Here is a 15,087-nt window from a genome sequence, read left to right on the forward strand (position 1 = left end):
TCCAACCCCATCCCTGGAGCTCCTTGGCAGTTTTCTGAGTCTGGCTTCTGCCTCGCCCATCCTCGCTTCTCAGCAATAAGTCCTCAGGGGCAGGGCCGTGGGGTTTTTCCTTTTTCTCTCCACAGAATGTATCTTTGCTGTGCACATAGTAGGTGCTCAACAAGTCTTTACTTCACCAGCAGCTGTGTGATTTATTCCACTGCACCCACAAAGCCTGGTCTAAGGAGCAGGGCAGTAAGTGGGACCTCGATTCCAGTTACAGTGCAAGCCAACCTGAGCAACCAGACCAATGAGATCCCCCTGCAAAGAAGATCCCAGCAATGCTGGGTCCACTGTGGGGGGACGGTCATCCAAAGCTTGTAAGAAACATGGATAAAAAGTGAGGCTGCCTCTGGTTTACTGAATCAGAACCCCACTGAGTGGGGCCTGGGAGTCTGCAATACAACCTGCGTACCCTCTGCCGAGGTAGTGCTAGTGCCTGTGAAAGTTCGTGAAGACCCTTTTAGGGTCAGAGTGCTCCTGTGTCATCGCACCCACCCTCTGTCTCACAGGTGAGGGAGCCTGGCGGGTTCTTGCCCAAGGAGCCCAACTCAGGTGCAGCCGGCGTGCCCCCACCCCCAGACCCAGAGCCAGGAACACCCCCTCGCACCCTCCCACCTGCAGGCCACCAGCAAAGGCAAGCTCCCTGCGCTGAGGTTCAAGGTCACAGCCCTCTCCTTCACTCCTCCTATGAAACTCAACTCAAAACTCACAAGGACGAGGCTGGGCTCTATTCATAACGTCATAACCGGCGGTGAGCGCAGCTCTAAAGCGTGTGGACGGAAGTTCTGCATGTTGAATTTTTGTCACTCTTAGTTCCTTGGGGTTTTGTTGTTTCTCTCTGTCTCTCTGTCTCTGTCTCTCTCCCACTCCATTTAATCACAAAATGTACAGAGAGAAGACTGGAGTTAGCTGGTGAGCTTTGTAATACTTGGGTACCAACTCTGTGAAAAAGAAACCCAAACATGCTGGGTCCAGGCCATGGGGCCGGAATGGGCTGGACTGTGTCCTAGTGAGTCAAAGCCCGAGACCAGGGAGCTGGACGTGGCCTCGGGAGACCAGCCAGGGCACCAGCGACAATGCCTCCTTGTTGTAAACGGGACAGACACCTGCAGAAAGCTGAGAACTACAGCTCACCAGGGACTGTGAAGGTTTTCAATCTGACCAGTTCCGCCTTGAGTCAAACTCTGGATAAACGCATTAAACCCTGTGTCCGCCTGCCGCTGTTCCTGCCCAGTGCTGAAATGCTTGACACGTTACCATGGTTACCACTGTGTTTATTTTGCTAAGCTGATAGCAATTTTGGCTGCTCTGAAAAATATTTATAAACACTTGGAGCGACGTGTAAAGTATGATGCACACACATGCCTCAGCATAAAGGCTGAGGCAACCTCTTCTGACCGTACACTGGGAAGGCACTGGCTGTTTCACATGGCCAGGGTCAGGGAGCCCCCAGCTGAGCCCTCTGCTCCTCAGCCCAGCTCTACCTGGGTCTCAGGACAGATTCTCCAATCGCTCTGTCAGGAAACTGGAGCTGGAGGCAGGAAGGGGCCAGCTTCCTGGCAGCCAGGTCATCCCTTTACGAGAATCCAGCTCTCAGAGGGCCACGGGCACCCTCAGGCACTCGCTCCCCTCCCCAAGTCCCTGCGCACTAAAGGGTTAACTCAGTGGGGCGGGGCTGTCCAAACCCTGCACCCTCCCAGAAAGCACTGGGTGCTCTTGGGTCCTGGGAATGTCCGATCTGAGAAGCGTGTGCACACCTGTGCCCTGACTGACGTCATGCTGACAGGGTGTCTGTCAGACAGCTCCGTGCGTGTCCAGGAGGCTCCTGAGCAAAGAAAACACCTTCATGGTGACCGAAACTTTAATCCTAACTTATGGAGGCTCCCCTTTTAAAGACCACTTACTTCCCTTAAGTAAATTCAGCTTATGAAGCTTATTCACATATTTACATTTCGCATACATCTGGGCATGGTCAACAATCTTTCTAGGGGACCTTTTGAGTTTGATGGAATCCGGTGATAAAAATCCTCATAACCAATCAATCCCGTTATTCAATTTCTCTGGGCATTTTAAACTGTTCACAACTTTATCTGATTTTCTTTGTAAGGGGCCTCAGTGACACAGGCCACGCAGTTTAAAGAACTGTAGAGAAGTTAATGACGACTGAACCTGGCAACCTGGTGGGCCTCAGGATCTAGTGAGCAACCTGTTTCCACACTTATTTTGTTTCTCTTACACCTTTCAACACAAACTAGGCAGTCCGTCAGGAGCTAAACTAGAGTCAACTCTCCTAAGGGATAAACTCAGAAACGCTATGCGGTGGGAGCCTCTGATGTGCCTTCATCCCTCAACACTGAACACTTTCCAACATGCACACAGACTGTTCCTGAACGTAACCTTAAGGATTAATTTGATGGGTTTAATTTCATTGTATCATCTGTGCCTGATTCTAACATTCCTGGAGTTCAGAGAGAGTTCTCACTATAGAAACCATCTCCCCACCCCAAACAAGAAGGGGTCACCCTCTCAAAAGTGTGAAAGATTTTGGCCTGCATTTGAGACCTGGGATGGCAGACATTCTGGATGGTTCTATCAGGGCACTGCTGAGACCTTTGGTAAGAGTCACCGTGACACAGGACTCCACACCCTACAGTGGGAGCTGGTCTCCCAGGCCTTGTCCCGAGTTCAGGGGCAGAGCCAGGAAGCCCCAAGACCTGAAGGCCCAGAAGGTCAGGGCCAGAGTGACAGACGGTGGACGAGCCTGAGGCAGTGACCTTGAGCCTGAGGCTGCCTCCTCCCCCGGCCTCCATCTTGTTCCCCTCCCACTGCAGGTGTGGGCCTGGCTGCAGGCGGGCAGGTGAACGAGGCAGCTGGCAGAGAGCACCCTACAGGCTGAGAGGCGCTGCCATCACTTCTACTCCCCGCACCGCCCTCCTTCGGGCGTGGGGGGCAGTGGGTGAGAGCCCTATGCAAACTTGACAAGCTGGTCATCTAGGCACCTGGGCTGCCCACAGAGAATCCCCGGTCCTGCCACTGGGAGGAGGAAACAGAAGAAAAAGCTTCCATGTCAACAAGCTGCTGAGGCTGCTGGAAGATGCGGGTCCCGTCTGTCCCGGGGAGCACATGGGAGCCCTCATGAAACTGAAGAATCACAAGGACCTTTCTGGGAAAGAGAAGGGAAAGGGGGTGTCGGGTGGGTGTGACTTCTTGTCGTGAGTGGGTCAGGCCCCTGAAGAGGACGGCTTCTGTTGAGACTGAATTCAGACACAGGTGGGCTCCTGGGGTGAGACCAACTGCAGGACGACAGACCATTGTGGCCACTCAAGTGAAAGGGGAAAGAAGTGTGAAGAGGCCTGCCTCAGGCAAGGAGCTGACCCACCCCAAATAAGGCCCATCTGCTCATGGGTGCTGGGTGAGCCGATTCTTTCTCAGCCAGGCCGGTCCAGGGGTTGGAGGCAGCTCCAGAGCACGGCAGGGGCCAGCGGGGGCCAGAGGCCACACCAGCCATCATGCTGAGGCAGCTTTGAGGAAGGTGTGAGCAGCAAAGTGCCCCTCCATCTTTAGCTAAGGCTCCACGGCCTCCTTCATCACTGAGCGGCCCACCGCCTGACCAGGAATCCCCACTGCGGCTGGGTAACTGGGGGGTCCCAGGAGACGAAGTCCCAGCAGGGATGGCTTCTGACGGCCACTGAGAGAGAGTGGGAACAGCTGTTGGGAGGGTTCCATCCGAGCCCCTGTGGGGTCATGCCAGGAGGTGACCCCTACCCTCCTTGGGGACGAGGGTCCTGGAGCAAGGGTGGGGATGGGCTAAGGAGGGGGGGCAGGCATCGCACTCACCCCTGCTCCATGTGTTCACTGTTCTCCGCCACCCTGAGTCATCAAAACTTCTCTTTCCAGAGACAGAGTAAAGGTCAAAGCTGGGCCTGGGGTGGAGGCTGGTCCACCACACAGTTAAGTGGCCGAGAGGTGCTGTGACAGCATACCCGTGTGTCCTTATTTAGCCAGACTTTCTCACATGTGCTCTAACATAAACCCTCTTCCCCAGTAACACCCGTGGGACTGGCGTTTTGCAGTCCACGTTTTGGGAAATGGTGCAGAGGCCATGGCCGCAGACAACCCCGGGTTCAGGTTCAGCTCCTGTACTTGCTGGTTCCTCAGGGGGAGTTGCTAGTGTCTCAGGCCTCCGTTCTCTTCCTTGGTCTGGAGATGTGGACACTGGCCTCCCAAGACGGTGGCACTGAGACTTGGGGGGGGCGGTGTGTGTGCAGCCCCAGTCCTCCCGGCCTCACAGTCAGTGTTGGACAAGCTTGGTCCTCTCCTGACTCAGAGGATGGGTATCGGAGCCCCAACCATAGAGGGCAAGTGATTCCTCGGTGTCTCTCTGAGTTCCAAAGGCAGAGATCAAAACAGAACTCGAGTGGCTGACCCAGGCGCCCCAGTGTTCCCCCCACACACCTCGCAACCACTGCCGGGCCCACATTCAACCAGGAGACGGCTTCTAAGGGGGCTTCAGAGCCCTTCCTGCAGGAGCAATCCACCAAAGGCATCGCTCGCCCACTAAGAGTATTCTCGAAGGCTAGTTTGAGAAGCCTGTGTTATTCTTCCTGGTTCCCAGAAAACATCCCAGGAGACGGAGCCCACAGAGCCTGGAGCCAGGCCAGCCCTGGAATGAGGCAGAGAGACGAACATCGATACAAACTCAGTCAAAATCATCTCAGGTCCTCTCCTCTCTGCCCAGGCGCCAGGCCTGGGCGGTGTGAATCAGAAACATGGAGCCCATCTCTCTCCTGGGTGTATTGGTTTCCTGTGGCCTCCACACAATGCCGCCCCCCTGGATGGAAGCAACTCTGGGCTGGGCCTGTGGCCCAGATCCCAGCAGTGAGCACAGGATATCCTCCTGGCCACAGTGATTGGCTCGGGCCTGGGGACACAACCCAGGATGTCTGAATCAGGAGATAATTACAGCCCCTTTGATTAATAGCTGGGGAAACACGCTCTTTCTTCTGCTAGACATGAATGAAGGACATTTAGTCGCGATTACTGCTCATGGTTATTTGGGAACTAAGACAGAACTTTGGCTAAAGCTGAAACCAAAGAAGGAGAGCAGAAAGATGGACGAAACCAGGGTCCTTGGGAGCTGCAGGATCAAACCTCTCCTGAAGCCCACGCTGCCTTGGACTTCTCATTTGCAAGAGGCCAAAAATTGTCTTTATCATTACAGCCCGTTGGAGTCAATGTTTCCATTACTTGTAGCCCAAAGCACCCTCACCAATACTAGTCCCATCCCTGTTTCATAGGCGGGGAAACTGAGGCTCAGGGAGATTAGGTGACATGCCCTATGTGGGAAAGCTGGTACCTTTAACCTGACTCCCAAAATCACATGCTACCTCGTGGGGAGCAAATCCTAAATATTCTCTGGGTTAAGGAAACCCCAAGTGAAGTCCTTACTGTCACTTTCTTTTCATCAGAATCACTTTGGTGTCCAGGGTCTCCAGAGTGAGACTCTGCAGTCTGATGAGAACGACCCTTTCTGCCCAACCCAGGCTCAAGGTTGGAGGTCGAGGAGGCACCTGGCGGAGCTGTGGTTCCTTCCCCTGTGCCCTGCACGTTCCCCTCCCTGCCTGACCATAGCTGCCCAGCACTGAGACCCGCAAAGCTGCCACAGCTGTGCCCAGGCTAGGGGCACTTCCGCTCTGTGACACCAAGGCTTTCCTCCTCGAGTTGGCCAGGTCTCCAGCTTTGCTCAACCCCTGAGACCCTGCTGCATGCAGCAACTGCTGTCTCCTCCTCAGTCCTCGCTCAGGAAACCCCCACACTCACTCATTCCCAGGGGTTCCATTGCACACAGAGACTGTTTCCTGCTGTGGCTGCCCTTTCCCTCCCAGAAACGGAGAGGGAAGGGGAAGAAGACATCTCCCTCCTGCAGGAGGTTGGGGTGGGAAAGCAGAGTCCACACTGGCTGTGCCCACATAGCCACATTGGCAGAGCAGAGCGTCCAGTAACTTCTTGTTCTCAAGGTGCCAGGTCTGTCCAGCCTGAGTGACCAGCGTCATTTTCTGAGCTATTTCCAGGGCCCCCAGGGCCCCACCCCAGCAGATATGAGCCCAGGACCCCACAGGACTGCGCAATTATTTCAAATTCCCCTTTGTTTGCCTGCAAGAGGCTCAAATTGGGCAAAAGGAAGCAAGAGAAGCAGGTGTGTGGTGGCTGCGGAAACAAAGGGACCTCTGGCACTGGTCTGTCCTGCCACCTAGTGGTGGTGCAGGGACAGTGCAGCCTCGTCTGGAGAGCGCAAGGGAGGCACAGCTGACTCCATCAGATCCTCCAGCACAGCGGGAATCGCGGCCTGGGTTCCTGGTCAAAGAAGGACTTGGGGCCCCAAGTGGTACCTGAATGTGAGAACTGCACGGGACCAGAACCACAGCCACCCGAGGCCAACCTGCCTTGGGAAGCACACGGGCTGTCTCTCCATGCCTTCGAGGTACTCTGAGTTCTAAGGTCCTCAAACTGCACCCTCATTCCTCACCAGTAAAACAACCAGGTCTTTCCTGGAGCAGCAGGAAGAGCCTGAACTAGGAGGGAGAAGATCTTAGTTTGCTTTCCGAGATGCTTGGACTTGTGATTTAAACTTTGGCCTCAGTTTGCTTGTCTATAAAATGGGATCAGCGACTCCAAACTCAGAGGGTGGCTGTAACAATTAGATGAGGGAGGGGAGAACGTTCCCGGTCATGTCCATTGTCCTACCATGGCCTGAGGCAGAGCGGAAGCACGGGCTTTACAACCACACACGCTTGGCTTTAATTCCAGCGCCTCCACTGACTAGCTGTTTGACTTTGGGAAAGTTGCATAATGTCTCCACTCCTCACTGTACAGTGAGAATAACTGCATGTGGAAGGCTTGTAACGAGGACTGAATAAGATAATATCTGCAAGCACACGCACAGCTCGCACAGCATCTCCTCACTCCACAGGCAGGAGGACCCAGAGCCCACTCAGTCTGTGAAGGGGTCTTCTGGAGGGTCTCCAAGGCCTTACAGGCTGTGCACAGCACAACACTGGGGGGTGACATCTACATTGAAGAGCAGTGAAAAACCTCTACAGATGCCCCTCCCTTCCTCCTTCTGTGTCAATATGCTTTGGATTAGTTCCTTGAGCCTCGCCAGCAGAGGATTCTAGGATTAGAGGATTGAAAGCAATACGCAGGCAATATGAGTATATTCCTACATAGCAGCATCCCAGAAGCCTCCGTGCACACGTGCATTACTCTCTTCCCCTCCCTCCCTCCCTAGCCTCCCTGACTTTATGCCTGTAGTGGTCTCAGGGGCTTGTCTCCAGATGGGTTTTAAGTTCCTGTGGGCAAGGACTCTGCCTCATGCCTTTTGTCTTTCTAATATTCAGGATAAGAACTGGAGCTCAGTAATCATTCTTTGGTGGGTGGGTGGGTGGATGGATGGATGGGTGCATAGAGAGGAGAATGGGTAGAGGGATGTACCAGGTCAGGGGTACCTCTGACTTGTCCCTTCAGCACTTATCACGGCTCCCATCACCTTTGGCTTTGAGTGACTCTCTCCCCAACAAGACCACGTGCTTGACGGGGGTAGGGCTCAGTCTGCTCTTCCACAATTTCATCGGTAGCACTGAGCCCAAGACCTGGTGCACAGCGTGTGCTCAGGAAATATTCGTCCCAGAAGAGACAGGGACAGGTGAGGGGAAAAGAGAGGACACCAAACTTTCCATTACAGAAGTACCTCAGTTTTCAAATGTCTCCGTTGACAAACGTTTCGGTTTACGAACGCCGTGAATTTTATGGATCAATGGTATCATTAGATAGTAAAATTCATGCTAAATTTGCAGTTTTAGGGGTTGATTTTAAAGGTCTGGAACAGATTAATCCATTTTGCATTACTTTCTATGGGGAAATCGTGCCTCGGTTTTCGAACTTTTCAGAACTCGAACAGTTTTCCGGAACGAATTACGTTAGAAAACCGAGGTACCACTGTATTACGGAGAACACAGATGAATAAACACCACCTATTTCTTGCAATTACATGAGAATGGTAGGTGAAGTTTTAAAGATGGAGTTTTAAAATGCACATCAACTACTTTATTTCAAGTCCAAAGAGCCACACAGCCACGGGGCTCCAAACCTGGGTTATTGCATGTTCAGTGTCTCTTCTTCAAGAAAAGTAAGTCATATATCCTGAGCAGATGTCAGAACAAATGGATGCAGGTCAAGAAGAGGCAGGGACATGCTCCTGGAGCCCTCAGTGCCCAGCACAGCTCCTGGCCCTTGGAGGATGCTGGGTAAGCATCTGAACCAAACAGAGCAGTCGGCACCATAATGTTTCAACGTCATATACAGTTTATTCTACTTGTTCAAAATTGGTTATCTGCAGTGTTACATATTTTAATTCCTTACTGACTCTGAAAATAGCCAATGAATCAAAAAACTCACTTTTCCCCAAATGTTTGTATTAATGGCAGTTAATTATATTCAACAAAATTAATCTCATGAATTAAAAATTAAAGATTGTGTTATAATTCTAAGTTTATCAAGGAAAAACACTATACTTTCTGTATAGTTAACTATCAAATACAATTCGATTTATTTTAAGTAAAAAGCATTATCTGTTAACATGACATAATGGAGAAAATTCTAAACTAAACTATTTAGGTTCTAGATTCATTTCCTCATTAATTCATTTTGTGACCTTAAGTAAATAATTCACCCATTTCTTCTGTGGTTATCCATTGTGTAATGGGTAAATGGTACCTCCCCCTGTGGCAGATTACATTTAAAAATGGCTGTGAACATGGCTGGGAAAATATAAAATAGTGAATAAATTACGTTATTTTTACTTATTATAAAGAGTTTCATATTAAGAGAGTGGCTTTTGAGTCACTGCTGTGTAAATAAAAACAATATCCTGGTGATGCAAGAGAAAAGTTAGAGCATAGTCTACTAAACATAACACCAGCAATATATTTATTATTGACCGATTGTTAAAAGAACTTCAAGTGCACTGTCAAATATCTTTGAAAATGAAGACTATTATGTATTTGACAAGGAGTGTGGAATGGCTGACTGGATGGATGGATAGATAGATGGATAGGTGGGTGGGTGGGTGGGTGGATGGATGGATGGATGGATGGATGTCAGTGGTGAGCAGAACCAAGAAGGGCCACTTTGACCAATTTGGATGGTAAGGGGAGCGCTGGGGCTGTGGAGGAGATTTGGATGGTGGTAGAGCTGCATTCACGCTCAGTTTGATGATCCCTGTGTCTGGAGCTCCGGGCGTCTCCAACACGTTGCCCACTTCTCCAACCGTTTCTCTCACTTGCCTGCTTGTCTGGGACCTACGTAGTTGACAGGCGTCCTGGGAGCAGGTGAAGTTAGTGTTTTTCATCATCTTGGGGGCTCCTCCAAACTTGGGATGTGGGACAGAGGTTTCCATCAATGCTGATGAATTAAGAACCGAGCTTGAGTCACAGCTACCTGCACGAGGAAGGAACTCACCTGGTCAGTTTGCAGAAAGGAGAGGCTCGCACAGGCAAACCCCCAGAGTATGGCAGTAGAGGATTGTCACCCACCCGAGGACACAACTTCTGTGCTGGCTGGATAGTGAGAGACGGGCAGTGACCCCCAGGAGGCACAGCGGAACCAGACACGTGGTGCCTGCAACCTGGCTCCAGTGAGTGAAGCTGCTGCACGGCAGCGGGCAGGTGTGCCTGGCGCACACCTGAGCTGGGCCACATCCTCAGGGCCTTTGTGCTATCTGTGCAGAACCCCCCCGAAGTGGGGCTCCCGTGCCGAGTGCCAACCTGGTGTGTGGAGGGTGGGTGGTTGATGTTTTTCAAAGAACAGATTTTTGCAGGAACGTGAGATCTAGTTATAGCTGTTTTTCCAAAGCCCCAGGAGAATAAGAAGAGAGGCCGACATTCCCTCTGGTGTTTTGATTTCAAGGAGGGGACGTCCAGCCCAGCCCAGCTTCAACACCAAGACACCGGGCTTCCTTGGACATTTAGCAGGACAAGTGTTGGCCCCATGATTGTGGTTCACATTTAAATATTAAATAAAATTCACTGAAATTCCCGTGTAACTCTCTCCAGGGAGGTGACTAGCTTCGGGTGCTGGCCCTGGCCTACCCTTTCCATCGGGGCTGTAAGGGTTCCGAGAGCCTGGGTAATGGGTGCACAGCTGTCAGGCGTGCCTGGAGCAAAGGGGGCAGGAGAGCAGGTGACGCTTTCTCTGATGAAAACAAAGTCACCCCACAAGGGACGTCCCCTAATGGAGAAGTGTGCTGTGATCTGCCTCTGCTGTGTGACCTGGGCGGAGAGAGGCATCACTTGAGCTCTCGGGGACAAATGTCCTGATTTCAAGGAGGCATCAGGCATCACCACACTTTGCTGAGTTGTTTCGAAGAGCTGTTACCTCAAGAGAATAAGGAGCCAAACACAGGGAAGGCGGCCGTGACTGGGGAAGCTGCTGGCCCCAGTGAGGAAATGGGGAGCAGGGGCCTGTCACTGGTGGGTATGTCCCCCACGAAAGCACCCCTGACAGGAGACATGGATGGAGCAGTGTCAGGAAGTAGAGGGTCTTCATGACCCAAACCTCTTGGGCCCCAAACCAGAGACTAGGGCATGACACTGAGGCAGGCCGTTTTTTTACGATGAGAGGGTCACGGTGAAGTGAAATGCACTGCTCCTCACTCCACTCGACTAGCAGGAGGCACCGTGACCCCAGACGGCTCTCTCCTCCTGATCCGCACAGCTGACTGCCCACTGCTGGTTGCCTGGTACCTCACCTGGAGAACCGCGCATACCTTACATGCCTGCTCCCGGAACCCCGTCCTTTTGGGGTTTTATGGAGGCTTCCTTACATAGGCTTGTTTGATTAAATCATTGACCACTGGTGCTTGATTCAACTTCCAGCCCCTCTCTCCTCCCCGAAGATCAGGGGGGTGGGACTGAAAGTTCCAACCGTCTAATCACACAGGCAACTAGCCCCATCCTTGGGTGCTTTCCAAGAGTCGTCTCATTAACATAACAAAGTCACCTTTACTGCTCCCATCACTTAGGAAACCAAGGGTAGGTCTGTGCCAGGAATAGTGGGCAAAGGCCAAATATATATTTCTTATTACAAATCACAGGCACGAAAAACTGACGCCCACAAATCTACCTTTGCCAAAGCCACTGGGACACACTATGCTGTCTCCATCGGTGGCTCAGGCAGGACACGTGCACCAGACGTACGTGTCTCGTGTCTCGCTCCGCACCCACCTTCAGGGCAGACAGGACCGCCTAGTCATGGAACACCTGGTAGCTGAAGTCGTCCGACGGGGTTTTGAAGTTGTACTTCCCGGTCATCCTCTGGTGGCGCATGATGAGAAGGGCAGCTGCTCCCGTCACCACGGCAAAGATGGCCACCACGATGAGGACAATGTGGCTGGGTGCCAGCCCTGGCTTTGCTCCTGGAGACTCGCCTGGAGGGGAGGAGACAGGCAAAAGGTGGGAGGTCTGCCCAGACCAGGAGGACCGCATCTCCGTGGGCTGGTACGACCCGGGGCCCCAGCCCCGAGACAGTGTGGTGAGGGCTCAGGATGGAGTCTGGGTACAGCAGTTCTCCACGCGTGTCCGCTCCTTTGTAACATTATCATCCGGATGTGAGTCACCTGATGCACCCTGGCAGTGAGGTGTGTGCCCACGTGCCTGTGGGTTCCCAAAGGTCACGAGGAAGGTGTCCCAAGTCCAGGAGAGCGCAGCACCCAGAACATTCACCCTTCCCAACGTTCTGGGTCGGCACTGGCCAAGAGGAGGCCATGTGGGAGCAACAGGCCCTCCGGGAGCAGGTGGAGGTGGAGAGCTCCGGGGCTGCTCACAGGCTCCACAGCACAGAGGCGCACAGGCTGCCCCACAGGCAATAAGAACAGGAGCGTGTGGACCCAAAAGACTGACCAGGGACTCAAATAAATCCTTGCACACCCGTTCATAGCAGCACTCTGGATAAAAATGAGGTATAATGTAGCACACTCATGTTGCAGAGAAAGAGCAGTGCCTGACATACAGTAGGAATAATAAATGGGTGGGTGGGTGGATGGATGGATGGGTGGGTGGATGGATGGATGGATGGATAGATGGGTGGATGGATGGATGGATGGATGGATGGATGGATGGATGGATGGATGGATGGATGGATGGGTGGATGGATGGATGGATGGATGGATGGATGGATGGATGGATGGATGGATGGATGGATGGATGGATGGATGGATGGATGGATGGATGGATGGATGGGATGGATGGGATGGATGGATGGGTTGGATGGATGGATGGATGGATGGATGGATGGATGGATGGATGGATGGATGGATGGGTGGATGGATGGATGGATGGGTGGATGGATGGATGGATGGATGGATGGATGGATGGATGGATGGATGGATGGGTGGATGGATGGATGGATGGGTGGATGGATGGATGGATGGATGGGTGGATGGATGGATGGATGGATGGATGGGTGGATGGATGGATGGATGGGTGGATGGATGGATGGATGGATGGATGGATGGATGGATGGATGGATGGTGGATGGATGGATGGATGGATGGATGGATGGATGGGTGGATGGATGGATGGGTGGATGGATGGATGGATGGATGGATGGATGGATGGATGGATGGATGGATGGATGGATGGATGGATGGATGGATGGATGGGATGGATGATGGTGGATGGATGGATGGATGGATGGATGGATGGATGGATGGATGGATGGATGGATGGATGGATGGGATGGATGGATGGATGGATGGATGGATGGGTGGATGGATGGATGGATGGATGGGTGGATGGATGGATGGATGGATGGATGGATGGATGGATGGATGGATGGATAGATAGGTGGGTGTATGGATGGGTGGATAGGTGGGTGGATGGATGGATGGATGGGTGGATGAATAGGATTCAGAAGATTCAATAATTTTCCCAAGACCACACAGCTCCTAAGTATGAGAGCCTATATTCAAATGCAGCTCTTCTAACTCCAAGCCCGTTGCTTTTTCCACTCCAGTTTTCACATAGTCTGTAATATCTGAGTAAATGTAAGGTGGGTCGTCTAGAAATGGCAATGCAATTCACATACGTTCTATTTCATGGTAGGGCCCCAGTTCTCAGCAATTTAAGAAAATGAAGATGTAATGTCGCCCTAGGACCCAGGCTTGCAGGTGTCTGAGGGACCGTGTGAACACCCGGCACTAGCCCAGTGCACAGACTGAGTCAGCAGGACGGGCCATGCCTGGGGCCTGGGAGTTCTGTCATTTCCCAAATGCTGCAATGGAGCCAGCAACCGAGAAGCCCCCCTTTCCACGTCCTGATCAGCACCCCCACCCCAGCTAAGAACACAGACGTTCTCATACAGCAAAATACAGAGAGCAAGGAGGGCCATCAAAGTGCGGCTGCGAAAAACAGAAAAAACCCAAAGTAGGAGTGACGAGGGACATGGAAGTTTATTTCTTTCTCGCATAAAAATTGCAGGTCAGAGCCCAGGCCTGGCCCAGCAGCTTCACTCCACGGTGTCCTCGGGACTCGGCCCTTCCAGCTCCTGTCCCCGCACTCTTCATGGTCCAGGATGGCGGCTGGCTGCAGCCGTGTCACCTGCATGTCACACAGCAGGATGGGGCAAAGAGTGGGCACCACACGTTTCCAGGAGAGCAGCCCTTAGAAAGTTGTCACTGGACATTCCCATTTGCATCTCATTGGCCAGAACTTACTCACATGGCCGGCCACACTTGGCTGCCAGGTTGGTTATATATAAAAAATTATAGTTTTTATTCCAGGCAGCCACATGCCAGCTAAAAACTGTGGTTTCTATGACTATGGAAAGAGAGGGGAACAGATATTGGGGGACAAGCTAACAATTTCTGTCTTAAGACACACAATTTCCCCAAACCATTTTTTTTTTCAAAACAATAGGATAGATCACAAAGGGAAAAAAAGTTTTCCTGGAAAACTGATGGTGAGTTTCGAAAATACAGAGAATGGAGTTGGTTGATGGAAGTTTTATACTGAGGGAGAACGGAAGTGCCATTTTTTTTCATCTTCTGATTTAACCAAACCTAAAATAAAACAGTCCCTGTGTGTGGCACCTTCCCGTGCGTGCACACACATATACACACACAGGCAAGCACACCATGAATGCACACACCACACATGTGTAGTCACATGCACACACATATGTACACACACGCACACACACACACACAGAATTTGACCTGACGACCTGGGCACATTGATCCAGGGTCAGGAGGCTTTGCAGCCTTTACAGGCAGCTCAATTGTTGCATTAGTTAAACTTGTGCCGACTTCCTGAAGCCTCGATCTTTTTATCTGCAACATGGGGTAATAATAGACCCTACTTCCCAGGGCTGCCAAGAGGAGCAGATTACATTCTGCCCGTGAAGAGCAAATCGCAGCCTGGAAAGTTGGGGGCCGTCCATGAACGTTAGCTGGCATCATTTCTATTATGGGTCTTTTGGGAGAATCTCCAGAGCTCCATGTTCCACGTAACTGCTTGTTGGCTCACATGCTGGCAATGGAAGTGGCTGCATCTTTTCTTTACTTGCCTAAACCAAGTCACCCACTCACCGTCAGACCGAATGAGGGGTCCCCAGGATGTCTGGTGTGTTGCAGATGGCTCACCGCTTCTCAGTGACCGAAAGGCATTGCAATTCTGTTTTTTAAAAGGAGAGAAATTTCAAAATTAGTTGAACAACGTTTGTGAGAAGTTTACCCCCTATCAGGGGTGATTCTGATTCATAGGTTTCTTCCTGCTGGAGACATGAAGTCAGGCTGGATGAGCGCAGACAGGGAGAAGAGGGCTGCCAGGCCTGGACCATGTAGACCGCAGCTCCGCCCAGCATGATGGGAGGGAGCGTTGGGGCCCGTGGGGTCCACCCGAGCAGTGAGACGCAGCCGCTCCTGGAGCTGTCTGCAGTTACTGGCACTGTCCCCTTTGCCCCTCGGGGGTCACATCTCAACACAGCTCTCAG

General features: G+C 52.0%; 1 protein-coding gene across 2 annotated transcripts in view; it reads right to left on the minus strand.

Annotated features, from left to right (window-relative positions):
* Positions 1 to 8,514: 8,514 nt before the first annotated feature.
* UMODL1 (uromodulin like 1) overlaps positions 8,515 to 15,087 on the minus strand; it is a 56,820-nt gene continuing 50,247 nt past the window's right edge. Inside the window, exons 20-22 of one of the 2 annotated variants that reach the window (XM_019745653.2) lie at positions 14,684 to 14,768; positions 11,322 to 11,524; positions 8,515 to 9,537 (exon numbers count right to left, since the gene is read on the minus strand). In XM_019745653.2, coding sequence (XP_019601212.2) covers positions 11,343 to 11,524; positions 14,684 to 14,768 — 267 coding nt within the window. In that variant the 3' untranslated portion in view covers positions 8,515 to 9,537; positions 11,322 to 11,342. Of the gene's footprint in view, positions 9,538 to 11,321; positions 11,525 to 13,533; positions 13,695 to 14,683; positions 14,769 to 15,087 lie in introns of those variants that run through there. The other variant, XM_074324964.1, reaches the window with a different exon arrangement.

Source organism: Rhinolophus sinicus, linkage group LG01 (assembly GCF_036562045.2).
Source record: "Rhinolophus sinicus isolate RSC01 linkage group LG01, ASM3656204v1, whole genome shotgun sequence".
NCBI classification, from domain to species: Eukaryota; Metazoa; Chordata; class Mammalia; order Chiroptera; family Rhinolophidae; genus Rhinolophus; species Rhinolophus sinicus.